A 24,872-nucleotide genomic window follows, 5' to 3' on the forward strand; every position below is an offset into this window, starting at 1 on the left:
CTCCGGCCCCTCCCACGTGCCGGCGCGCGGAGGGGGCGGGGCCTCCCGCTCGGCGCTCTCTGATTGGCCGGGCGGCTCGGATTGACGTGGGCGCCTGACCGGCGGGGCGGGCGCTTTGCGACGGCGGCGCTTGACGGCGGCGGCGGCGGCGGGTGCGGGTCCGGGCGGGGGCGGCCATGCTGCTCACCGTGTTCTGCCTGCGCCGCGACCGCTCCGAGATCACCTTCAACCTGCAGGTGGACGCCGACTTCGAGCTGCAGAACTTCCGCGCCCTTTGCGAGCTGGAGTCCGGCATCCCGGCGGCCGAGAGCCAGGTCAGGGCCTGCCCCCGCCCCGAGCGCCGGGGAGGGCCGGGCCGGTGCCCCCGGGCCGGGGGCGGCCGTGGCCTCTTCTCCCGCAGGGTCGGGGTCTCCCGGGCTGGGGGCGGCCGTGTCCCCCACGCCCCCGGGGCCATCCGGAGTTTGGGCTTGTTTGGGGCGGTGGGTCCCTCCCGGTCTCTCCCCTCACGGACCTTTGGGCTTTGGGGAGAAACCGCTCGCTTTTCACTCCAAGTCCGCTCGGGAGAGGGCTCCGCGTCCCCAGGGACTTGTGGTCCCCTCTGGGAAAGGCTCGGTCCGCGCCCGCCGTGCAGCTGAAAGGGAGAAAATAATGTGGGTTTGTTTTGGTTTGTTTTATGTGGAGGTTTCGGAGGAATTTGATGTTTAAACGGGGCAGGAATTGGAGCGAGGGGAACAGGATTCGCAGCGCGGGGAAGGTGGGGGTCCGTGGTATCCTCGAACGCCGGGAAACGGGGCTGAAATGTTCGGGAAAGGATTATTTATCCCATCAAACGCCTGCCCGGTCTGGGGCGGAAAGGGCGCATTGAGTCTTTTCCTCCTTTTTTTTTCCACACAGGTGTGGGGACCGAGCAGGCACATCCGTGTGGTTTTGCCAGCAAATATCCCCCTCCAGCCCGGATTGGGGGCTCACTCGTGTACCAAACGTGGGGGAGGCTGCGCTGGGGGCGGCTCTGGGCCATCTGTCTGGGCTTTGCTCATGTTTTGGGTTCAGTCCCGCGTGTTTGGCCGTTCCTCCCGTTTGTCCTGGGCAGGGCGGTGTCGGCTCCTTTGCTCGGCGCCGGCCGTGCCTGGCAGAGTTTGTGGAGTTTGGCGGTGGTGGCTTTTGCTTCCCGAGCCTTTTCCCAGTCTAAATTAACAAAGTGTTTTTCCAGCCAAGCCAAGATTAGTCAGCGCTGGAAGAACTGGTGCAGGGGCAGCCCTGGGGCTGTGGTGTCCCTCACCCAGCAGGTTCCTGACGTTTGGCTTTCCCTCTGTCTTGGGAGAGCCTTGTTTTCTGGAATGGGAGGTTGGTGATGACAGAGAAACAGTCTTAGAGCAGGGGTAGGAAATCCAGGTAGGGTGGATTCTCTTTTAGGAAAAAAACCTCTTGGTTTTGGGCAGGTGGAAAGGGAGAACCCACCTCACACAAAGGTTCTCAGCAACCCTCCTGTGTCTGTCACAGCCCTCAGTGAGCTCCCAGGTCTGAGGACAGCCCCTGCATGGGGGACTCTGCAGTGCCTTTGACATCTCCAGGCATGAACTGGAGCATAAACTCCTCGCTGTCACCTTTGTCCCTTGTGTCAGGGTGACCTGCAGCTCCGGGTCTGGTTCAGGGTAACGAGGGGTCACTCCTGCGTGTATTTTTTGTCAGCAGTGCCCTTGTTTGAGATTTTCCAGCCCAGCTGACCTGTGTGGGGTTTGGGTGCTGCCAGCCCCGGGCGAGGGGAGCAGCGCTGCGCTTTTGTAGCCACCTCTGCCTTCCTTCTGCTCATCCATCTGCCACCCGTGCATCATCCTGTGCCGCGTCGTGCCGCGTTTGCCAGGCTGATATTTATCACTCCTCTCTCTTCTCTTCCTCCCTGGTGTGCGTGAGGTGTTTTGAGGAGCTTCAGTGGGGAGAACAAGTTAGGCATAGGAGGAATTTCTTCATGGGAAAAGGGTGGTCAGGCCTTGGCAGGGGCTGCCCAGGGAGGTTTGGAGTGCCCATCCCTGGAGGTGTCCAAGGAAGGGCTGGATGTGGCACTCTGGGCTGGGGACAAGGTGGGGATTGCACCTAATGATCTTGGAGGGCTTTTCCAGCCTCATTGATTTTTTCCAGCCTCAACTTCCTGTGTGAAATTTATAAAAATACAAGTTACCAGATAAGCAGCTTCTTGTGTCGAAGGATTTTGCATTGTTAAATCACAAATAGGCAGTTTTGCATTTACCAGACTTGGCTGTTTTCTGCCCTTTTTCCTTGGCCAAGGTGAATGTTGCATTGAAGGTGCTGTGTTGGCACTGGAAAGGATGAATTTCATTGTGAGGGTCATGCAGGGTGGAGTAAACCACTCAGTATGTGGAGGAAGGTTAATCCCAGCCTTGTTCTCTGCTGGTTTGGGCAGTGAATTCCGGGTGCTGCAGTTTGGGGTGGGGCAGGGAGCTGTGAGGTGTCCAAGGGACACTGTGGGCACACGTCTGAGATAACAGAGGGAGCTGCTGGTGGCTGTGGTGATAAGAGGAGCTGGGCGAGGCGAGGGGAAATAATCTGACTTTCCAGTCTCCTCCACACACGAAGCCTTGGCTTTCTGGGAGAGGGGACAGGAGGCTCTCAGCAGAGCCACACTCTTCATTCCTTGACTTTGTTTATTTTCTCTGCGTGCCCTCCATCTGTGCCGTGCTCAGGAATATTTGCTGGGCCCAGGAGTTGGCTTGATTGATGGCTGCAGGTGGTATCCAGCACTCTGGCTGGGCTTCCCCGCTCCATAGGAAGGCTCTACCCTCTGGCATTGTGCACAATGAATCCATCGGTGCCTGCATCCCTGTCTGAGTCACCTCCAGAAGAACCCGTGGCTGGTGCCTGCCAGCCAGCAGAACTGCCACCAACCAGACAATCAAAAGGCAGCAAAATCCAATCAGTTTGTTTTGAGATTGGGGCAGAATGGGTCAGGAGTGGATTAATCTGTGCTGCTAATGGACGTGGCGAGTGCCAGGCGCTTAATTCATTGTCTGGGATGTAAGGCCGAATGCTCATAAATCCAATCCCAGCAAGATGACAGAGGTAAAGCCTCACTTAAACTGATTAACTTGTCTCTTCCAGAGTGTCTGCGCAGGGAATGTGCCACTTCAGATTTGGGTGTGCAGCTGGGATTTATGACATGCTGGTTGTCACTGCAGTGGCATCGACTCAGGCCGGTAACTTGAGAGGCTGTGCCTGGCTCTGCCAGCACCAGCTGACCTTGGTGGTGCCAGCTGGGGTGGAGGCCACTCGCCTTCAGATCGCTGCCCATGACCCTGGGAGAAACCCGGGGTGTGAGGCAGCGCTGAGGCTGCACGCTCCGGTGGTGGGGAGGAGGCAGGAAGCTCGTGCCTGGTTCCATCACACATTTCTCCAACTCTCTGATTGCTGCCCCACGAGCTTCTGGTGGTTTGTGTTCCTCCTGCCTCGTCTTGCCTTGCACTGCTGCTGGAGATGGGTCTCCACTGCTGAGTGCTGCAGGGAGAGTCTGTGTAAGATATTGGAGCTGCTGGAGTGAAGCAGTGAAAGTCTGTAGTGCCAGCCAGACCTTAAGACAGGTAGTGATTGATTTTTTGGCACCTCGTTGGATCTGCTCCCTGTGATAGCATCAGGCAGAGTCACAGCCCATCCTCGCCAGGACTGTGAAAGCTCTTCTCACATGGCTCAGCCAGCCCTGACCTGTGGCAAACGTGTTGCTGAACTGGCCTTTTCCAGCCCCAAAGAGAGGAGGTTTGGCTAAACAAAGTGGTATTTGTGAAATTTGATCGTCTGCCTGAGGGGTTTAGGCCAAGTTCTCCATAATCTGGGCTGCTGCCAGGGCAGGAGGTGGCTGGGCTGATCTTCCTGGTCTTGTTGTGCTCCAGTGACAGCACAGAAACCTTTGTTGCCAGATGCCATTTCTGGGAACTTCTCTTCCAGCTTTATGTTACATTTTGGGCTTTCCCAGAACTTAGGACCTCTGTAGGGGGTATTACAGGCCTGATGTTCATGGAAATGTTCCATGGGGATTATTCACTTTTATCTCAGTGATTTTATGTTTAGTCTGTGGACCCCATGTTAAACCAGGTTATCAAAATAGAAATGGATCTGACTTGGTGTTTTGCAGTCACAACAATTCCCTGCATGGACTAATGGCAATCTTGGGAGCAGAGCCTTTGGGTGCTCTGGGTCTGGAGAGTTGCATCACTGGAGTGAAATGGAAAGCAGTGAGCTAATGATTGAGGTTCCTGTGAAACTGGTTATTCTGGGGAGCTGTGTTGTGACAAGAGGCAGAATGATGGATGTTGGGCTGGCTCATCTCTGGATCGGCACTGCTGACATGTCTGCAGTTAGTCCAGGGTCAGTGGGTGCTGACTTGGGGCAGGGAATGCTGCAGAAAACGCCCGTGGCTTGTGTAATCGTGGAGTTTGGGAATGTGGACAGACAGTCCTGGTCAAGACTTGCTTCCCTCTGATGATCTTGGCCTCTGATCAGGGGAGACTGGCCCTTCTCTGTGGTGCCAGCTGTCAAACCACAGCTGGATTTCAGCAAGACCAACCCCGTGTTGTCCAAGGAACGTGTCGAGGCCCTGCCGTGCCCAAGGCCGGGCCTGTGAGGACATCACACCTACCCTTCTGAAGCTTGAGATGGATCCGCAGGATTTATTGGAATGGTTTTATTCTTCTCCTATAACAAAATAACATCTTGCTTTTTGTTTTAACTTTTTCTCTGCTTGGTGGTGCTGGTGGCTCTCCTGGCACAGATCGTTTATGCGGAGCGGCCGCTGACCGACAACAACAGGTCCTTGGCCTCCTATGGCTTGAAGGACGGGGACGTGGTGATCCTGCGCCAGAAGGAGACGGTGGAGCCACGGCCTTCCATGCGCTTCCCAGGTGAGAAAGGCTCCGTGCCAGCTCTGCCTGAGCCTGCAGAGACTCATCAACACCTACCAACACCAGCTCTGTCGGTGTCCTTTAGCACCTTCTGCACAAAGTGCTGAGGGGGGGAAGGTGGCTGGGGTGAGTCAGGGGGGCTTGTAAATGACCCAGAGGGCTTCTGATTCAGTGTTTTATTCTGAGGAAGCCAATACCATTTTACTGTTCCTTTGGGGAAGTGTGGAGGCAGTGAGGAGGTGACTGGTTCAGAACAGGTTTGGTAAAGGTGTGTGAGTTTCCCTACAACCACCAGTTCCCTTCTTGGTGGGTGTGATGGCACAGGCATGTGTGGCTCAGACCCAGGAACAGCCTCTATGGACATGTGTCCTGAACCTGTCCTGTGGCAGATTCCCTGAGAAGCCACATCTTGCCAAATCCAGTGGCTTAATCATGTGTGCATGCCAAAGGCTCCTCTGGGAATGCCTGAGTGGAGCCCTGCACCTCTGTCCTGCCTTCCACAGCCACTCATAGCAAATCCCAGACATAAAATATCCCTAGAAAAGGTGCCACAGGCTGAGAAGGGCGTGGGAGCATTGCTGAGGTCCTCGTCCTGTCTCAGCTGGAGGATGGGTACCTGCAATGCAGGTCTGCAGGAACGTTACTACTTTTTTTTTTTCCCCTGCTTTTTTTTAACCCAAGAGACTCTGAAGTGCCTCAGAACCACTGGGTTTAGCCCTGTAGTTCCTCCATGAGGGATTCATGTTTATGAAGCTGGGAGTAGCTAGTCAGCAAGTGCATTTCAGGGGATTAGAAATGGGGCAGACAGACGAGACCAGTTACATAAATGTGCCAGCGTTGCTAACCCAGTAACCCGGGGATGTGGCTGCGCTTCCATCACAAACTGCTGCTCACGGAATCTGCTCTCATGCAGCATTGAGGGCAGCTCATCCTTCCCTTGGTTTCCCCAGCAGAACTGCAACCACGAAGCACCGACACCTGTGCTCTTCCTTTCAGGCCTGCCCAGGATCGATTTCAGCAGCATCGCCGTGCCCGGGACATCCACGCAGCAGCAGCCGCCGGCCCCGGCGCAGCGGCCGCGCCCGTCGCCCCCGGACGCGCCCGCGTTCCCTCAGGGCCTGGACAACCCAGCGCTGCTGCGGGAGATGCTGCTGGCCAACCCCCACGAGCTGTCCCTGCTCAAGGAGCGCAACCCGCCCCTGGCCGAGGCCTTGCTGAGCGGGGACCTCGGTGAGCTGGGCTTGGGGTGGGCAGGGTCAGCTCTTGAACGAGCTGGGATGTGCTGCACGTTCCTTGTGGTGCAGATTAAAGGTGCCAGTTGGGAGCATTCAAGGCAGAGTTCCTCCATTTCTGGGTGTATTTCTCCTGCTTGGCATCTTTAATATCCTCTTTAATATCTCCTACTCAGAAATATCAGTGGCATAGATAATCTGGATGTCTATGAACACAAGTGACTCAGCTCCTGATTTTTACGCTAAGACACTCCTTACTGCACATTTTCCAGTAAAGGTGGTGTGTTAGCTGCATCCCATATGCTGCTGGGACTCTGAGCAGAGAGCAGCACACTCCAAACCCAGCTCTGTCCATAGTGATCTGGTACTGTGGAATTGAGCTGCAGAAAGGGAAAGGGAAAAGAACAAGAAAATGATATCTTTTAGGAACTTTCTCAATAGAAATAGTCATAAATGTGTACGTTTCTATTAATCTTGGAAGTGTCTGTGTGTTTTGAGCACAGTTGAAATGTCATCCTTCAGCTGAAACCTTCCTCTGCAGCTGATGTTGGTCCCTTTTTCTTCCTGTGGTGAAAGATTTGAACTCTGATGTCCTTTAGGTGTGAAAAGGGAGGAGTTTTGGGTTGCAGTAGATGGGACATAGTTGAGTGTGGAGAAATAAATGAAGAGAAGGAGCTTCTAGCAGGAGATTTTATCCACTCTCAGGGTTACATCTGAGTTATTTCTGTTAGAGGAAACCAGAGAGGAACTTCTATGAACCTCGTCAGCCTGTTCTGTTTTTAACTCTGCCTTGAGTTCATATCCAGTGCTGAGGCTTTCTCTGCACTCTCGGGCTTTTTCATGCATCTTGCTGGGAGTTTTCCCCATCACCTTAAGCAGGGGTGCTGTTCTTGGCACAGGAGACCAGAGGTTAAGCCCAAGATACCCAGAACTGGCTGCTCTGCTGCTCTGCCTGGTCTGTGCACATCACGCTTTGATCCAGATGTGCATTTTCAGTCCCAAATTGCTGCATTGGGCTGTCAGGAGGAAGTGGTTAGGGCTGGTTTTTCCTTGCAGTGCTGCACTGCTGCTGCTGGCAATGTTTGGGCACAGATCCAGCTCAGCTCCAGCTTGGATTCCCAAATATCTGCATAGATCCGTGCCCGGTGGCTGTGCTGGATGAAGGCACCTGCTGTACAGAAGCCTGATTTCAAAAATCCAACAGTCAGATACACCCAATGCCTCTCTGAGCCCATAACAGCCTTTGAGCAGAGCTGCTTCCTGGGAATGGCATCTCTGGAAGCAAACCCAAACCTTCCCTCTGTGCAGACCTGCACAGACTGCCAAGTCCTTTTGGGGACGTACATTATCCCATTCAAGCAGTAAAACATGGCCAGAGGCCATCTGGAAAGTGGGAATCTAAAAACTGGTCTTAAAATGTGCATTTAGACCTGGCTAACATCCCCTGGTTCCAGTGGTAGGCATTCAGCTTTAGGGATTATAATCTCTGGTTTTGCTGTGTTCCTTGGGTTTGAAAGAAATTGGTCATTAACCTTTGTGTGTTTTTAAAATTTTTTTTCCCTATAAAAATGTATGTGCCAGGAAATTGAGTTTGATTGTGCAGTGTTTGGGTAGGGACATGAGGAGAGCCAGCTCTGTCCAGTTGCTTTTCATCTCAGCAGGTTCCCAGATTTACCACTGATCCTCTGAGTTCCATCCACGCTGCCCTCAGAGGAATCTTTTTTTTTCTGTGTGCTGCTGAGTCTATTCCTCAGCTGGCATCAAAAGAAGCATTTGCTGTGCCAGAATTTGATTTGCAAGAGTAATTTCCAGTAAAAAGCATTTCTTTATCTCCTTGTTCCCGCAGAGAAATTCACCAGGGTGTTGCTGGAGCAACAGCAGGACCGAGCCCGGCGCGAGCAGGAGAGGATCCGGCTCTATTCCGCTGACCCCTTTGATCTCGAGGCACAGGCCAAGATAGAAGAAGACATAAGGTAACAAATCAAAGTGGCTTGTAGGTGTTGGGGTCCTCTCTGGGGAGAAAAAACTGCTCTGTGCTTCTGTCCATGGTCTTTTTTCCTCGGAGAAGGCACAATCTAAACACATTCCTTGCATCAAGGAGTGTTTGCAGGGCACTGCTCTGGGCCACCTGTGCACGTGGGAGGGTTGGGATTTGGGAACATGGAGGTGCACCCCATCCTTGAGAGGTGTCCTGCTGAGATCACAGAGTGTTGCTCCCTGTGAGGGTGGGAAGGCCCTGGCTCAGGTTGCCCAGAGAAGTTGTGGGTGCCCCATCCCTGGAAGTGTTCAGGGTTGGATAGGACTTAGGGCAACCTGGGATAGTAGAAGGTGTCCCTGCCCATGGCAGGGGTGACACTGGGTGGGCTTTAAGGTGTCTCCCAACCCAAACTGTTCTGGGACTGACTGTGTGATACGAGGTGACAGCATTTGTCTGTGCCTGTGATGTCTTGGAGCTGCCTGAGCTGCTCTGCTCTCGAGACTGGAGCACTTGTGGAAAGGACATCTCCTCTTGAGGCTGCTGCCTGGGGCGTTTTGAACCCAAGAGCTGGGCTGGTGCTGTCTCCCAGCTGAGCTCTGCACAGCAACACGGCAATGTTCCTCCCAGCTGCCCTCGAGATTTGGTTTTGCATCCTGCTAATTGTTCCGTGTCTGGCCAATTCACTGATGAGAGGTTCTGCAGAAATGCATCCTGCTCATCAGCTCGATCCCTCTTGCTGCCTTCCAGATGTAATTGTGTTGGGCTGAGGCTTGATTTCTTCAGCTGAGTGGTAAATCCTGGAGTCAGTTCATGGCTGGTGGTTTTCCCCTGATAACAAAGTGTCTGATACAGACCCATTGTTGGTCAGAACCAGAATTCACTGGTGATAGGAGCGCTCTCACATCACAACTGACAAGGTGTTGGTGCCAGATAAACACTCAGCAATGCAGAAAATAGACATTTGTAGGTAGTGGAACATTGCTCAGAGGCACAGGAATGCTTCTCTTCTTCCTTAGGTGAGGGACAGGTAAAGGGGATGTGCCTAAGGTTCTGCAGCTGTTTGGGCTGAGCCAAACCCAGATTTCACACCCCACTCAGCGAAAAATGAAATGGCGTCAGAATTGAAGCCTTTTTCCCTGTTTTGGGGAGATGAAGCTGTTTTGGATGCAGTCACTGCAGATGCCCATCACTTCCAAGATTTCCCTGGGGCTATGAGGGATTTCTTGAAGAGCATTTTTTCTGTCGGCTTGAATTTGCACCAAGGGCTGGTGCTCGTGGTGGTGTTCTTTCTGCTGTTTTGCTCACCTCCCTCCTTTCCTATGCCTGGAAAAGGAAAGATACCAGGGAAACCTGAGGATTTTAATGTTCAGCTGCTGTGTGGGATTCCAGTGATGTAGCTATTGGCAACACCTCCGTGTACTCGGCATGACTAATGAATCCACAGGTTTTTTGCTCTGAGTTCTCCAGGTTAACATGGATGTCAGGTTCCTGTTGGCAGCACAAGGTTGTCAGGAGCTGAGGTGTGAGTTAGGCAGGGGTTGGAAGGGGTAGTGGCTGCTGGGGAATCACTCAATGTCTCTGGACTCAGCTAGCTGAGATGATTTCTAGCAATCTTCAGCTCCCAAGTCTGTGTTTCATTAAGGAAGCAGCCTTTGCGGTGGTTCAAATGTGTGTTTGTAAGGTGAGCAGCAGCAGGTGGGATTTCCAGGTCTGTCTGTCAATCAGAGGGATGTTACAAGATCCAGGTGACAGAAATTTTGGTCTTTCTGTCTCTTCTCCACAAAATTTAGGCAACAAAACATTGAAGAGAACATGACGATAGCGATGGAAGAGGCACCTGAGAGCTTTGGGCAGGTGGTGATGCTCTACATCAACTGCAAAGTCAATGGACACCCCGTGAAAGCCTTTGTGGACTCAGGTGCTTTCTCCACACTCTCCATCACTGAGGGCAACAGTAAACATTCCAGTAGTTTTTTTTTAAAAATCCTACAATAAAGCACTGCATGACAAGATTTTGGAGCACTTTACTGAACCCTGAGCACAGCCTGGGCGAGCAAAGCACATTGCTGGGAGAAGCAGTGTGGGAACACCCTGGATTAGGGCTCCTAGGAGAGATTCTGGGATTCTATGCCTGGAAGGTCGCTGCCATGTTTATATCTTATCTCATTTTACAGACAGGGGAATCTCACACACCTTTAATGTGGTGGTTCCCATACACCTGCAAGGGAAAATTCTTGGGGTTGTTCCATGCCCACAGTAATGGTCAGTGCTGACCCGTGCGTGGGCAGCCAGGTCAGCACAGTGGGATTCACAGGAAGCCTTTATGCTCTGGGGCAGGTGGGTTGGTTTCCCAGACACTGAGTGTAATATCTTAAACTCTTCCAGGAGAAAATAAAAGTTTGTGCTGAGCCATCAGGATTTAACAAAAGTTCTGTTGCTGGTAGGTGCCCAGATGACCATCATGAGCCAAGCCTGTGCTGAAAGGTGCAACATCATGAGGCTGGTGGATCGGCGGTGGGCTGGCATTGCTAAAGGTGTTGGGACACAGAAAATCATTGGCAGAGTGCACTTAGGTAAGTACTGGCATTTTTGGGGTAGCTTTAGCAGGGGTTTGACTGCATTTCCTGCAATCTTGGCACTGAGGATTGGTGCTGTAATTGCTAGGAGCTCCTGCAGAGTAAAATCAAAGTGCCTCTGCAATGTGTTTGTCTCGGGCACAGAACTCTGTCTTCTGTCTCATTTAATGCTTTGGGGTGAGGGAGTCCCAGCTCCTGCACACGTAGAGGATATGTTCTCTGGGGGCAAAACCCAAGGTGAACATGAAACACCACAACCTTCCCTGTTTTGGGTGGGACTGCTGGACAGAGTGAGCTACTCAGGAAGGGTTCCTGCACCGTGCAGTGTTTGCTGTTCCTTTGGAAAGAGAAGCCTCTCTGCTCTTTTGCAGCTTTTGTGGATGGAGGACACTGCCCTTATTACTGAAAAATCAATTCTGTTTGCTGTTGCTGCTGCTTAGACTTGTGCTCTAATAAACTGTTTGCAGCCCCTGAAGCTTGGAGGGTCAGAGAAGCAGGGCTGGAGGTTCTCAGGCACATCAGCTTTTAAAATAATTACTCTGGGACCATGGCAGGCCTGGCAGTCCTAGGGCTTGCACAGGGCCAGACTTTCCGTCACCAAAACAGTACATCAGAGTGCTGGTTTCAGATTTTCCCAGATTCCCAGGTGGAAGGGCAGAAATTTTTTGAAAAAGAAAGCAGATTTTTTTTGTGCTGTAGTAGGAACTTCTCTGCCTTGTGTTTCAGCTCAGGTGCAGATTGAAGGGGATTTCCTGGCGTGCTCCTTCTCAATCCTTGAAGAGCAGCCCATGGACATGCTCCTAGGACTGGATATGCTTAAGAGGCATCAGGTATCAAAACCTCTTTTGAAACAGTTACCTGGCTCTTGTAGGTTTAGTGAGAAGTGCAAAATGAATGCCTGGCCTGTGAATTCATAGGATTTTCCTGGGGACAGTTGATGGTGGATTATCTTCCAGCCTGGAAGCACATCCATCATGGACAGCTCTGGGGTGTCTGGCTGCTGCCTGGAGCTTTTTGCTGTGATCAGAGATGCTCAGAGCTTTCCAATGGAATGATTTATTACAAATTGAGTCAGACAGGGCCCTTTGGTTAGAGCTGATTCTCCTGGCCCACCCTTGCCTGCTGTGAGCCGTCCTGTTGGAGACGCGTCGCCTGACCTCGTGTCTCCCTTTTCCCCTGGGAAGTGCCTGGCTCTCCACAGGCCCCTGACGTGTGGATGCTCTTTTGCAGTGCTCCATTGATCTCAAGAAGAACGTGCTGGTGATCGGCACCACGGGCTCGCAGACCTCGTTCCTGCCCGAGGGGGAGCTGCCCGAGTGCGCGCGGCTGGCGTACGGCGCGGGCCGCGACGACGTGCGGCCCGAGGACATCGCCGACCAGGAGCTCGCAGAGGCAATACAGAAATCCGTAGAGGAAGCAGGTACCAGCAGCAGCCCACTTGAAATAGGAATATGTGCTTTTTTTTTTCTTTTTTTTTTTGCTGCATGGCAGGATGTCTGTGAGCTGTTCCCCTTCCAGCTTCTGGGAGCAGCATCGGCCAGTTAAGGGTGGAGAGGAGGGCTTTATTCTTGCTTGTGGCCTCTGAGTGCACTTCTCTATTCCCTTCTGGGCTGGAAAACCTGCACAAAGGCACTCAAGCTGTTTATTTGGTGCTTTCCCTGCAGCTTCCCACCCGTTCTGGTTTCCTGGCTTTCAAGGTGTGGAGGTTAATGGTTGTCTGTGGCCAGGATCATGTTGTAGTGCCCGGCAGGGATGTGGCTCAGCTGTACTGCTGCTGCAGCCTCGTGTGAGCACAGCTTTGGGGAGGCTCCCAAAACCCTGCTCTTATTGGCTGCACCACGTAAAAATAGAGCAGCTGTAGCAGTGACAAAAGTTCATGACAATTTTTAGAATTTGCACTATTTCAGCATTTTTCCCTGGAATGGTGCTCGTGCCCTTGGAGGGGGAATTGCCTCCTTGCAGTTGCTCTAAGGTTCAAAAGCTGAATTCTCATCCTCAGCCTTAAACATGACCTGCAAAGAGAACTTTCACCCTCCTGCAGTTTTGTTCCCAGTGTCCCTGGAATCCAAATGCTGCACAGATGTGATGGCCACAAGGATTTTTGGTGGCTGCAAAATTTAACAAATTTTATTTGCAGCCAAAATAGATGAAAGCTGAACTATGAGCCAAAACCAGTCTGAAACTCAAATTTTCTGTTCAACTCCTTCCTTAATTCAGCTTTTAGCTGAAGGGGAAATTAATTTTTTCCTGCTGTTCAAGAGGAGCTGTGAATACCTCAGGGTGTATTCCTTAAGCCTTTTCCAAAACTTTTAAAGATAACATTTTATATCCAAAAGTTCTCTAGAGACCTTTGAGTTTTACTGCTCATTTTTCCTCAGAAAGAATGCAGTAAATTCTGCTTCCTACACACATGTAGAACTCTTTGCTGGATCAGGTTTAAGCTGGCTGAGTTGATTTCAATATTTTTCTTGCTAATTTTTGAAAACTCTAGCATGCCCATATTTAAAATTGAAATGAGAAAAAAAAGAATTAACCATATATTATATGTATATTTATATATCTATTAGATACTAAAATGTATTTTATATATATATATGTATATTTAGTTGAAATGCACCAAAATTTTTCTTTAACACCTCCCAGTTACTGTTTGACAACCCAAAGAGTAAGCAGTTAATTACAAATAATGAAGTTGATAACATTAAAGGGAGCACAGGACTGCACTTATTGCTCCCTCTGGCCTATTTTCTTATATCCTAAGAATATAAGTTTTCCAGAAATGTAAAAAACATCAGAAGGAAGGTCTGGCTTTAATGAATCAGTAAGAAATAGTTTAAATGTGTGACTTTTCTAGCCAAATTTGAATGTTTATTAACTGAAGTTGCAGCCAGTAGAGAGAAATACAAACATGGGTTTGACCTTGTGATCAGGTTTTGATGTCACTAAAGGCCAGGCTCAGGAGCTTGGGCTCTTGTCTGTTCCCACAGCTTGGCAGGTGTAAATATAAGTTTTTTTCTTGTGAAAACCTGGAGCCTGGCAGAGCCTGGGTTAGCTTTTGGAATATATTTCTACTTTGGATGAGGCTTGCAGATACTGTGGTTGGTTGAATTTAGTTCTCTGTTGCAAGAGAACTAAATAACAAGCAAACCTCAGCCCAAACTATGAGTCTTTACAATAAAAGCATTTTAGACAAGGTTTTTAAACAGAAAAGTGCCTGAAATTACTTAAATCCAATCTGCTTATGTACCACATATGGTTCTAAAGACCATGAGGCTTTGTTCAGGCTAGTCAGCACTCGGACACTTTCAGTTGATGCTGAGCCCTAGAGGAATGTAAAAGATTTATGGGAGTAGGAAATCCATTTTGTGTGTTCACTTAATGCCTGTAGAACACCGAGGCACAGAACTAAAGCAGCTCTTGATCAGATTGACTGGGACAGTTCTAGACACAGTACTGGCCTCTGGTCCATAGGCTTTTGTTGGCTGTATCCTAAAATGTCAGCACATTGCTTCTTTCTCTCTTCCAAAACCTGAGTTGCTGCTAGATGGTACCAAGAAAACCAAGAAAGGAAAAAAAAGAAAATGGAAGAAGCGCAGAAAGAGGATGTGATGCAGCTCCAAAGAAGCTCAGCTCCCCACAACACATGTGTTCTTTTATAACAGCAGGAATTTTTGCTGGCTTCCAGGAGATGGTACAACACAAATGGCTGCCTGCACCTGGAGGCTATTAAAGTGCTTGTTTTGAATGCACCTGGATTATCCCTGAGCTTTATTTAATTCCCTGAAGTCCACTTTAGGGAGCCTCATGATTTCTGTCAGCTGCTTTGCTGGTGGTTCAGTGTCATGGTTTGATACTGGCACAATGCCAGCGCCCCCATTTCCCCCTAAAACTAAAAGTCTAAAACCAAAATCTTTTCTTCTTCTTCTCTAAAAGCAGCACTACCACAAACTTCCTTAACTTTTCTCTGTTTACTCCTTATTTTTTCAACTACTAAAACAAATCTCTTAACTCACTAACATCTTCCTAAAATACAATCTCTCTTAAAAAAAAAATCAATTCAATCTATAATTAACAAAAAAAAAATCTAACTAAAAACTACTCCATCATCTTCCCCCTAATCTTCTTTCCCTAACATCCCAAGTCCCAAACGATCTCTCTTTTCTTTTAAACTAAAAAAATATTTCACAAATCTTTCATTTCTTAAAAAAAATTTTAAAATCTCAACTCCCTAAATAGTTCTCAACCCAAGCTCCATCTCCCACACTGTTCCCCCCGTTCTACCTCCTCTACCAGTATATTATTAACAAACTATTGCTGTTTCTTTCTCTCTCTCAAGAGAGACTCTAAAAACAAACACAAACATCCTAAATTTTTCTCTACCATTCCATCCACAAAAACCCAAAACCAGTTCTAAACTCTCCACCCTTCAACTTACCTCAACCTAAACCACATAACTTCCCCTCTCCCACCCAACCACCTGACTAAAAAAAAAAAAACTCTATACTCTCAAAAACCAAAACAAAAAAAATCTCCTAAAAATTTTACTTTTAACCCTTCTATATTCTCAAAAACATATCTGCTCTCAATTAATCACTCTAAATATTAATATCCAACCCTGATCCCAAACTAAATTAACCTCTTCCTTCAGAAAAAAATTCTTTTTTTCTGTATCAAACCACAACATTCAGCATCTGTGGAAGGCAGCTGAGGTGGTGGTGGAGTGCTGGTGGGCTTCACTAAGATCCAGGACCTCCACATCCTTATTTACCTCTGAGGGCTAGATGCTGTTTTGTGCCAATTTCCCACCACTGAGGAACTTGGTAATTATGGAGGATTTACAAACCTGGCAACAAAACTGGAGCTGTTTTGCTGAGGAGGAAACGTAGCCAGGCAGTTCATCCCACACACACCTTTTCATCCAGGCAGCCTCGGTCCAAGTCACTGCCACCACAAACAGCTCAGGCTGTTCCTGGTACAGAGCAGAATTCATCCCTGATGGTGCACTCTGTGGGAAGAGTTTGTTCCTGCTTTTAGCTGGATCAATATCCCTGGTGGGGCTGGGACTCAGCTCCTGTGCCTACCCCAGGAGAAGGATAATACTGAGGAGAGCTTGACGGAAAACCAGCTCCTGCTGCTACCTAAATGCAAATCCCTGCTGTGTCTGATCAGACCCTAATTAATGATCCAGCAGGTCAAAAGACAGTTCTGCTTTCTCCCTGAAGGGTTGGTTTGGGAGCAGAGAGCATGAATGTAATCAGTCCACATAGAAAGGATCCCTCTGGCTTTCATCCATATCCTCTGTCACAAAGCTCTTGCCACCCTTAGGAAAGATGAGCAGGGGTTGGTGTCACAGCAGATACTGCACTGGTTTTAGTTAACAGAATAAAAGGAACAGATAATAAAATGCTGAGGACAGAAAGGCAGATTTCTGTTGTGTTGTGGAATTTAAAGGGAATGGCTGGAGGTGTAGGCATGGCAAGCTGCACCCCAGTACTCCTGTAAAAAGAGACTCCAGGAAAACCAGTGGTGTGTGTTTAAGACCACTGAGTTTGGGAAAGGAAAGGGCAGCAAATCACAGAGCACAGAGCCTGGGTGTGTGATCCTGGGCAGACAGGGCTGGCACTCCTGCAAAGGTCGTGTGAGTGATTTAACAAGCACTAGAGCGCTGATACATCAGCGAGATCAGACTGTCAGCAAGATAAGGCCACTTAATCTCCTCTGATAACCACAGCCAGTGTTTGGTCTTTCTGATAGAGATCTGCAATTCATCAGCTCTCTGTGAGGACAAGGAAGGAGCAAGCTGGACTTGACTTTTGGGTGCTTCTCCTTTGCTTTGCCTTGAGCAGCAGTTCTTTTGGGGGATTTCTTTGCCCCTACAATCTGTACACTTCCCTTCTGCAGCCAGCAAAAGGGAAGTGTTTGGTGTTTGGACACCTTCTTTTGGGTCTGATGCCACTGCCGGGAGCACAACTCAAGAATTGTGTTACCATCTCATTTCCCATATCCCTGAAATATGTGTCCTGAGTATCTCCAGCCAAAGGGAGAACAGACAAGTACAGCACTAGACACATGTTGTACTGTGTAGAGTTTCTCTGTGGCATAGACAATACAGAGCAGCCTTTAAATTGTGCTCTGGCCGAGTTATTCTTGCCTTGATGTGCCAACTTTGCCAGGCAGAATCTTTCTGGGAGGCAGGAGCTCCTGCAGCCTCCGTGCCGTTGTGCTGGACAGTCAGGAGGGGAGCTGTGCAGGACTGTAACCATGCATGGTGTGTGCTCTGAATGCTAACACGAGTTCGGTGTGTTTGTTTCCTAATCCAAACAGAACGTCGGAAGCCTTGATGCATGTAGTGTGTGTTTACTGCAGCTGGAGTGGGCCACAGACCAGGTATTTAGAGCCACCCGTTCCAGTTTGTGCTGCCATGGTGCGAACGGTGCTTCTGCTGTGTCCTGACTGCTCCTTTCCTTCTGTCTTCCATAGAGAATAGTGACAAAGAAACTACCTCACTGGAAATGCCCTCATTACCAGCTTCTGATGGGTTTCAAAATCCAGTCCAGTCTTCAGGACTAAATTCCAAGATCTGTAATCCCACAAATCAGTTACTTGATCGTTCTGTCTCTGCCCCTGCTTCAATTTGCTCATCTGAATCCAGCCTCGCAGAGCCCATTGATCCTAGAGCCATCAAGACTTCTGACTCTTCACCTGAACACCAGATAACCCCAGAAAAAGAACATGCTCTGGTATTACAGCATCATTCCAATAGCTCTTCCTTGGCAAATAATGACCCCTCTCCGCACACTGGAGATGGGACCTGCTCCAATCCAGCTTGCCTTTCACAGAAGACACTCACAGAAACGTTTAGTGCTGACATTTTAAAGGAATGTAATGCTAAAGAACAAGATCATGGTCAGGAACATCCTCTGGAAGTGACAAAAGTCCATTTGGATGACACTGCTACCAAGCAGGATAAAGATGTCTGTCTGTCTTCAAAGCAGGAGCAAAAACATGAGCTTCCCACAGACCATCGGATGTGCAAAGAGCCAGAAAAGGAACATCTTGAGGAGCAAACTGAGACAACTGACCCAGAACCTCCTTGCTGTGTTGATGGGGTTGAGAAACCTGCCGTGGCAGAAGCCAAACAGCCAGAAAATCCTCCCATGGAAATGAGAGATGGACTGGAGAGAGCAGGTCTTTCCTGTGTGAAAGGGAGTATCCAACTGTCAGCCTCCTGTAGCCACGTGCACATGGAAGCCACCATGGAAATAGATGCAGAGGAGCAGGCTGCAGCTGAAGCGCAGAGCTCAGCAAGGCAGCAGAAGCAGCAGACTGAGAACAGACATATATCCAACCCAAACTCAGATGCCTTCTCCATGGAGGTGGAGTTGCTGAAGTCTCCATCCTCCTTGAGTGATCCACTTTCCACCAGTGATGTCCTGCAGTCTAAAAGCACTAGTGAAATTCCTGCAGAGTATCACGAGTTGGCTAATTTGGCAGCAGGCAGCTCTTCCCCCTCCAGCACCCAACAGCTGGACACAGATCCAGGAAGACCTTCAGAAGAGCCATGTTTCCCTCTAGCATCAGCCTTGAAAGAGCTTCACAAACTCTTGGTTATCAGTCGGAAAGGAGAATTCAAGATCCTTGCCTCAGAAGAAGTCTCACAGCTGGAAATGGTTCACAAAGAGCCAGCTGTGCAGCAGAAAGGACTTTCTGAAGGTGAGCAGAAAGGCTCGGATCCAGCCAGCCAGGAACAGAGCTGTTCCTTCCCTGAGACGAGATGTGAGGGTGGAGGGACAGAGGGGAGCCAGCTTTGTGATTCTGGCAGAGAGCACATAAGCACCAGGCCTGTTGCTCCTGGGCAGCCTGTGCTTGGGGGAGGTGCTTTAGAGAGGCAGAAGGGTTCAGGTAAGAGCGATGTGGGCGTGCTGAGTTCTGCAGCCACCCCTGGCCAGGAGCAGAGCCCAGAGCAGGGGGAGGTTTTGGCAGGAGGTTCTCAGAGTGCACCTAGTCCAGCTTTGGAGCAGAGCACGCCTGTTTCCTCCACACCTGCTCTGGGTGAAGGAGCACCACAGGATACTTGGCGCCTGTTCACAGGAGCACCTGGGAGGAGTGGCAGTGCTGCTCCTGCAGGTCCGTGGCCGCTGGCTGGGAGTGAGGAACCACTGCTGAGCCCCCCAGCTGCCTACACCAGACTGACCACAGGGGCTTCTCCAGCCCCTGCTTTCCCTGTGGCTGATGTCGACCGGATCCTCGGTGCTGGTTTTACCCCACAGGAAGCTCTCCAGGCCTTGGAACAAGCGGGTGGAAATGCAGATCTTGCTCTTCTCATTTTGCTAGCCAAGAGCATTGTTGTTCCCACGTAACTGTGGAAGAGGGAGCTGACTGGGGGATCTTTTCTTCTACAGGAGTATCTCAACTACACACCACAATGGACAAGCAGAGTGTTGAGCCAGATTTTTTAAATTATTTGCAGCCAAAGTAAAACATTTCTGTTTCGCTCATTAGACTTGGGCTTTGAAAGGAAAGAAAATGTCCTTGCATTGTGTGGACAGGATAGCTTTTAATCATGCATACTGGATTAAAACTACTACTTTTATTTAAATTTATGATTTTAGAATAGCTCCAATGCTGCAAATACAAAGCAGCAGCCACTGCGCTCACTGCCCTGTCTGACACAAAGCAATTTGTGATGGGAAATGGCCACACACGCACAGGAGGGGAGGTGCACTCTGAGTCCCGTGTGGACTCTGGATTTGTTGCAACTCCTTGGAACCCAGCTGTTGAAATTATTCTGGCAGCTATTAAAGGTGTGTAGATGCTCCTGGATGTGTAAGGCTTTTGCCAGAGGAGCGAGGGGGTTTTTTGGGAGCATGGGTTTTTGTGTGTGCATGGGGAAGGCTGATGCTTATTTTTGCCAAACCCTTTTATGCTTTGATTTAGAGTTGGACTCAGTGATTCTTGTGTGTCCCTTCCAACTCAAAATATTCTGTGATGCTCTTGGGCCAGTGTATTCCAGTTTACAACATGGGGATAGAAGAAGGGAAGGGATAGAATTTGGTGCTACCAAAACTTACAAGAAATGTTTTAACTTATTTGGAGATGTGCTGGTATTAACTGTAGGGACGGGAGGGGAGGGAAAAGATATTTACATTTTTTTCTAGCCTTGCCCACATCATGTTTTTTCTCATGCAAAAAGAACAAGCTCAACCAGTTTAAGGCTAAACCTTAATGATGAATTTGTTTAACAAACCAACTGTGTGTTATAGCTCTAAAATCTCCCTGTGCCCAGGGAGGAATGAACTTCATCTCAGTGGCTCCAAACAGGGCTGTGATTGGAAGAAGGAAGAATCTGCTTTGCTGTGGTTTGTCTGGATGTCTGGTGTTGGTCAGCCTTGTGGCTGTGAATGCCATGGCTGGAGGTGCTGATCTTACACCGCCTCAAGAGCAAGGGCTCCCCAGCAGGGTTCATGGAAAAATGCACCGATGTGGCTTCTGCGTTACAACCATCGTGGCCTTCTGGGATACCTCTGGTGAGTCACCTGAGTGGAGAGGCCTCACCAGGGCTCTGCTGTAGGGAACCCTTTCCAGATGCTTTTTTAAGCGGGGGGAAGAACTCCTTTGTGATGCTCTGCAAAGCCCCAAAACTCTGTCAGGGCTGGGGAAGGGAAAGGAAGGAAGGCATGGTTGAAACCAAATTTTAAGTAAGAGCTTTGATTCAGTCCCACTTAGCAAATCTCAGAAGTGGCTTTGTGTTAGGTGTTTGTCTTGAAATAGACACGTTGAGCTAAACCTGGAGCCACGTCACATTTTTGTTCATGGCTTCCATGTGGTCTTGTGGTTGTCCCAGGCCTGTGTCCTGGTGTTTGTGTTCCCTGTTGCTTTAGCAGGTCTCCTGTGTGTGTGCTGGGCTGTTTTTATGCAGGTGGCATTTAAAAACAGCACCGATTTGGTTTCATCTGTCACCTCACAGGAGTTTGTGCTGTCATTGAGTGCTGGTGTCAGATTTGCCTCAGACACTTGGGCAGCTCGGAGATCCTTTGGAGTAATAAAGGGCTTTAAGGCATTCTGCTGTCAAATGGAGCTTCTCCATGAGCTGGGACAGTACCACCCAGACCTGGAGCTCCCACACAGGTTTGGCTTACATCCCTCTGCTTGTGATGGCATCAGCAGGCACCGCTCCGTGTGGGAAGCAGTGCTTGGCTCTCTGGAGCACCATCCAGTGATTCACTTGAGGGTCTGCTCAAAATGAGTTACTGAGGCCAGACTGCAGCTTTCTCATCTTCACCAGGCAGGTGGTAGAGTTACCCCTGCTGAAGGTTTGGTTTAATATTCTTGCAATGAGCACCTCAAATCAGCAGAAGCCCCTCTGTGAAGGGCAAGCTTAGGCTGGTACGGGAGTACAGTGTCAGCAGGTCTCTACACCTAAGGCTTTTAGGAAATAGGATCCATCAGACCCATTCCTGTCTGCATCTGGTTCACCATCAGAAGCAGCAGCAATGAGGCTTCCAGATCCAGAGCAACTTCAGACAGCTGAATCTGCTCCTGATTCACACTGCAGGGCTTGGTGAGGTGGCCCTGGGAGCAAAGTGACACAAGGAGCCAGGGCCTGGTTGGCTCTCAGATGCGGGAGAGCTGAACCTGCACCCTTTGCCTGTGGGTGGATGTACTGCCAGCTGCTTGGAGCAGCAGATGTTGGCTACTCAGTGTTGGCTACTCAGTGTTAGCCCCTTGTATCACTCTCTCTGTTTGAAAAGCCATTGCTCAGCTGGCCCAAGTGGTGCTGCTCTGCACCAAGCTGGTGACAGGCTCTGCTCTCATGGCCACGCTGACTTAGGCTGCGCATACAGAATTTATGCTATAAAAGCTCTAGAGCATCAGCCAATCTGCTTCAATGCTCACTTTTATTCTTTGTCAAATATAAGTTTTCAATCTCGCCCTTCTGCCAAAGCTGTATGGAAGCATTTATCCACAGTGCTAGAATTCCATGGGTAACTCTCTCCAAACTTCTAGAAGCAAACCCTGATCCCCAACTGATAAATATTTCTAAAACTTTTATCAAGTAGGTCCAAGCCTGGTGATTTAGATCTCTTCATTTCCAAACTTTGCTTTGAGTGAATGGCTAAGTGCTGCTAAATTAGTGAATAATTTTTTTAGGAGCAAGATCTAGTATAAAATTGGGGCAGTAGTGAGTACTTAAGGTCAAAATAAAATGTAATAGAATGTATGTTTAGCAAACGCTGTCTAAAAGTTGTCTTTGTTTCAATGTGTGTCCTCTCTGCTGCATGCACACGCACATCCTCTGTTCAGCCTCCCGCACTCCCTTCACTGGTCCAGTATTTATATGAAAGGAAGGATGGCAGAGTGCTGTGGCTTATTGGCCACAGCAGGGGATAGAGGTACCACCAACAGCTGTCCAGGTTTCCAAGGAGCCAGGTGTTCCAGCCTAAAATCAGGCACTTTGTTCTTTTCCCCGTCTTCATTAATCACTGCTGTAGTGTCCTAATGTCACATCACTTAATAAAGGGATTTCACCATGGCAGTCCAGCTCTAGAGAGTAAAGCAGTGCTCGGAAGCTGCTTTGTAAAGCTGCCAGCACCTATGGAGACCCATGTGGGCCTGTATAGTTTCTTTTAGGGTGTGCCCTGGAGTCAGTCCTGGTTTCTGAGATTTACTTTTTTCCTTTAAAATACTGAATAATTCACTTGGCCTCTTGGTGACTGTGTGTTTGTGTACACGAGGCCACAGGTGAACACAGAGGTGATATTTAGTGGAATCCCAACATCTGGAAGTTTCTGGGCATGGGTAATTCTGACAAGAGGAGGGAGTATTCCTGGTAACTGTCCCTGGCGTGTTTACCTGCTGCAGGACAGAGCTGAGCTATGCTGTTACCGTGACAATCTCTGCCTCCTTGCTGTGTATGTTTAACTTTCTATGTAGACACTTGGTCTCCAGGACTGTTAACCTTGTATGTCCTCCATGTTCCCCTCTTCTGTGTCTTCTTCTTGCTGTCTCCTCTTCTAAAAAGTAGCAATATTTAAGTGTACTTGCTGAATGCTCAACTTCAGATCAGTTTTCTGTAAAACCATGCCATTGATGAACAAAAGGAGGAACAGGTCCTAGAGGTTTCTTCACCAGACTTGGACTTCCTGCCAAACGGCTCCCCAGAACTCTTTAACAGAAATTCAAAGAGGAGGAATCCAGAGGTATTTCTGCCTGCCTCTCTCGAAGTCAGCTTGGGAAACGAGGTCAGTTTCATGTACATCATTCCCCTCTGAGCGCTGGAGATTTCTTCCTGCACTATGTAGACGAGGCTTAGTCCGTGATCCAAAGCGCAGCAGTTTGGGTCACACTTTGACTGATGCTTCAGAGTTTTACAGACTCACTTAGGGAACTTGAGGGAATCAATACTCAGGAATCCTAAAGCTGGTTGCGTTTTGTGTCATTGACTCTTGTGGGCTGAACACGCTGTGGCCTCGCAGGCGGCTGAAGAGAGGAGTGGGTGTGTCATCAATGGGATGTGGTTCTGCCCAAAGTAATACACACTTGATTCTTTTATGATTTTTTTTTAATATTGGGGGACTGTTTATCAACAAATTATGTGTAAAAAAATTTGATATTTAAAAAAAATGAATAAACACTTTATCATAATGTTGCTTGGTTGGTCTATCTCTATTTCTGAGGTTGGCAGCTCTGCACTCAAATCCTTCACTGCCTTTTTTCCCAAATCCAGTGGATTTTCCGTAACATAAATGCTGCCATTTTGAACAGAATGAATAGAAACCTGTGGGTAAAATTATTAAGGTTGGGAGGGCCTGAGAACAGACTTGAGAAATTCCTGTATTCCCTTTATTTGGGGATGGGCTGTTGGGTCCTTCATGGAGGACTTGGAAAAGTATCAGAGTATACACAAAATGTAGCACCTGACCATGGCACTGTCTGATGGGAAAGTGAATGGGACACTCGTCTCCTACCTGAATACCTCATTTCCAGCTCAGTTAGCAGATGGTTTGTTTTTCTGGAGCTGGAAGCTAATTTCTTGGGACATTTAAAAAAATTGTCATTTAAAGTCTTGTAAAGCTCAAGAGAGTTTTAGTTAGAAACAGGTTTTAGAAGGGAGGCATAGAGGATATTCCTCCTCTGAAACTTGGGGCATAGTCATTAACCCTAAGGTCCTCTCATGGAGGAGCAGTTCCTTTTTCAGACCTAAAAAATCTTCTACTTTTCTTTGAGACAGCACTGAGGTTTTAGCCATTTTAAATCCCCGCTAACCAGAGCTGTAGGTGCTGGTGCCATGTGAGAGAGACACAAACACAATGGGTTATGATTCAGTGACCATGCCAAACTGGGCAGTGGTTTCCTCCTCACATGTTCAGGGCTCTGCACGTGATGCTGGTGTCACTGTCACTAAGTGAGGTCATTAATTATCATGCAAAACCACATTTTGAATTCAGCTCTCAGAGTGGGCAAAGGGAAGGTTTGATGTGTGGGCTGCTACAGCCTCATCATACATTGGCCAAAGGGTTGCTTTGATTTCTTCTGCTGGGAGATGATTTAAGGATTGAACACTCTGGTTCAAAACTACTTTGAGCACTTGGGTCTTGCCTGTTCTGCTTGATGAAGATGGTTTTATTTTGGTAATTAATGTGTAAAAATTATTATTATACGGTTTTCATGTTTGGGATTGCATCAGTCTGAATTGGCCTGATGTCCTGAAGCTTAACAAGGATGGGCTGTGGCTGTCCCTGGATCCATGGAAGTGCCCAAGGCCAGGCTGGACAGGGCTTGGAGGCAGCCTGGGACAGTGGAAGGTGTCCCTGCCCATGGCAGGGGGTGGAATGGGATGAGCTTTAATGTCCCTCCATCCAAACCATTCTGGGATTCCATGAACTGGGGCATTGCCACCCTGAAATCTGCAGTTTTTATACAGCCAAGAGAGGGTCAGGCCCCATGCAATAAATGTGCACTCCAAGTTGGTGTTTTCCTTGGTTATCTTTTGTGGGCCTTTAGGAGTAGAGGTCTCCTAAAAACTTCCTGCAGAGATCTGGAGTTTAAAAATAACAGCTGGAGTTTCTTTGAGCAGTCACGTGGATGCAGCGGCTGCATTAAGAGCAGGACCAGGATGCAGAGAGGTGAGTGCTCCTTCATGCAATTTCCTACCTCAGAATAGTTCAAGGAATGGTCAGCA

At 48.9% G+C, this 24,872-nt stretch overlaps 1 protein-coding gene across 2 annotated transcripts; it reads left to right on the plus strand.

Annotated features, from left to right (window-relative positions):
- Window positions 1-126: 126 nt before the first annotated feature.
- DDI2 (DDI proteasomal shuttling factor 2) lies at window positions 127-23,335 on the plus strand. 2 transcript variants are annotated; one of them, XM_021537878.2, is made up of 10 exons: window positions 127-314; window positions 4,775-4,904; window positions 5,901-6,134; window positions 7,983-8,109; window positions 9,905-10,032; window positions 10,559-10,687; window positions 11,417-11,520; window positions 11,921-12,110; window positions 17,015-17,077; window positions 17,171-17,282. In XM_021537878.2, exons 1-9 carry the CDS (start codon window positions 177-179, stop codon window positions 17,029-17,031), a joined length of 1,197 nt encoding a protein of 398 aa, XP_021393553.1. In that variant the 5' UTR covers window positions 127-176; the 3' UTR covers window positions 17,032-17,077; window positions 17,171-17,282. The 2 variants fall into 2 exon arrangements, with proteins under 2 accessions (XP_021393553.1, XP_021393552.1); XM_021537877.2 differs by lacking the exon at window positions 17,015-17,077 and having other exon boundaries at window positions 17,171-23,335.
- The last annotated feature ends 1,537 nt before the right edge of the window (window positions 23,336-24,872 follow it).

This window comes from Lonchura striata, chromosome 24 (genome assembly GCF_046129695.1).
Source record: "Lonchura striata isolate bLonStr1 chromosome 24, bLonStr1.mat, whole genome shotgun sequence".
Classification (NCBI taxonomy): domain Eukaryota; kingdom Metazoa; phylum Chordata; class Aves; order Passeriformes; family Estrildidae; genus Lonchura; species Lonchura striata.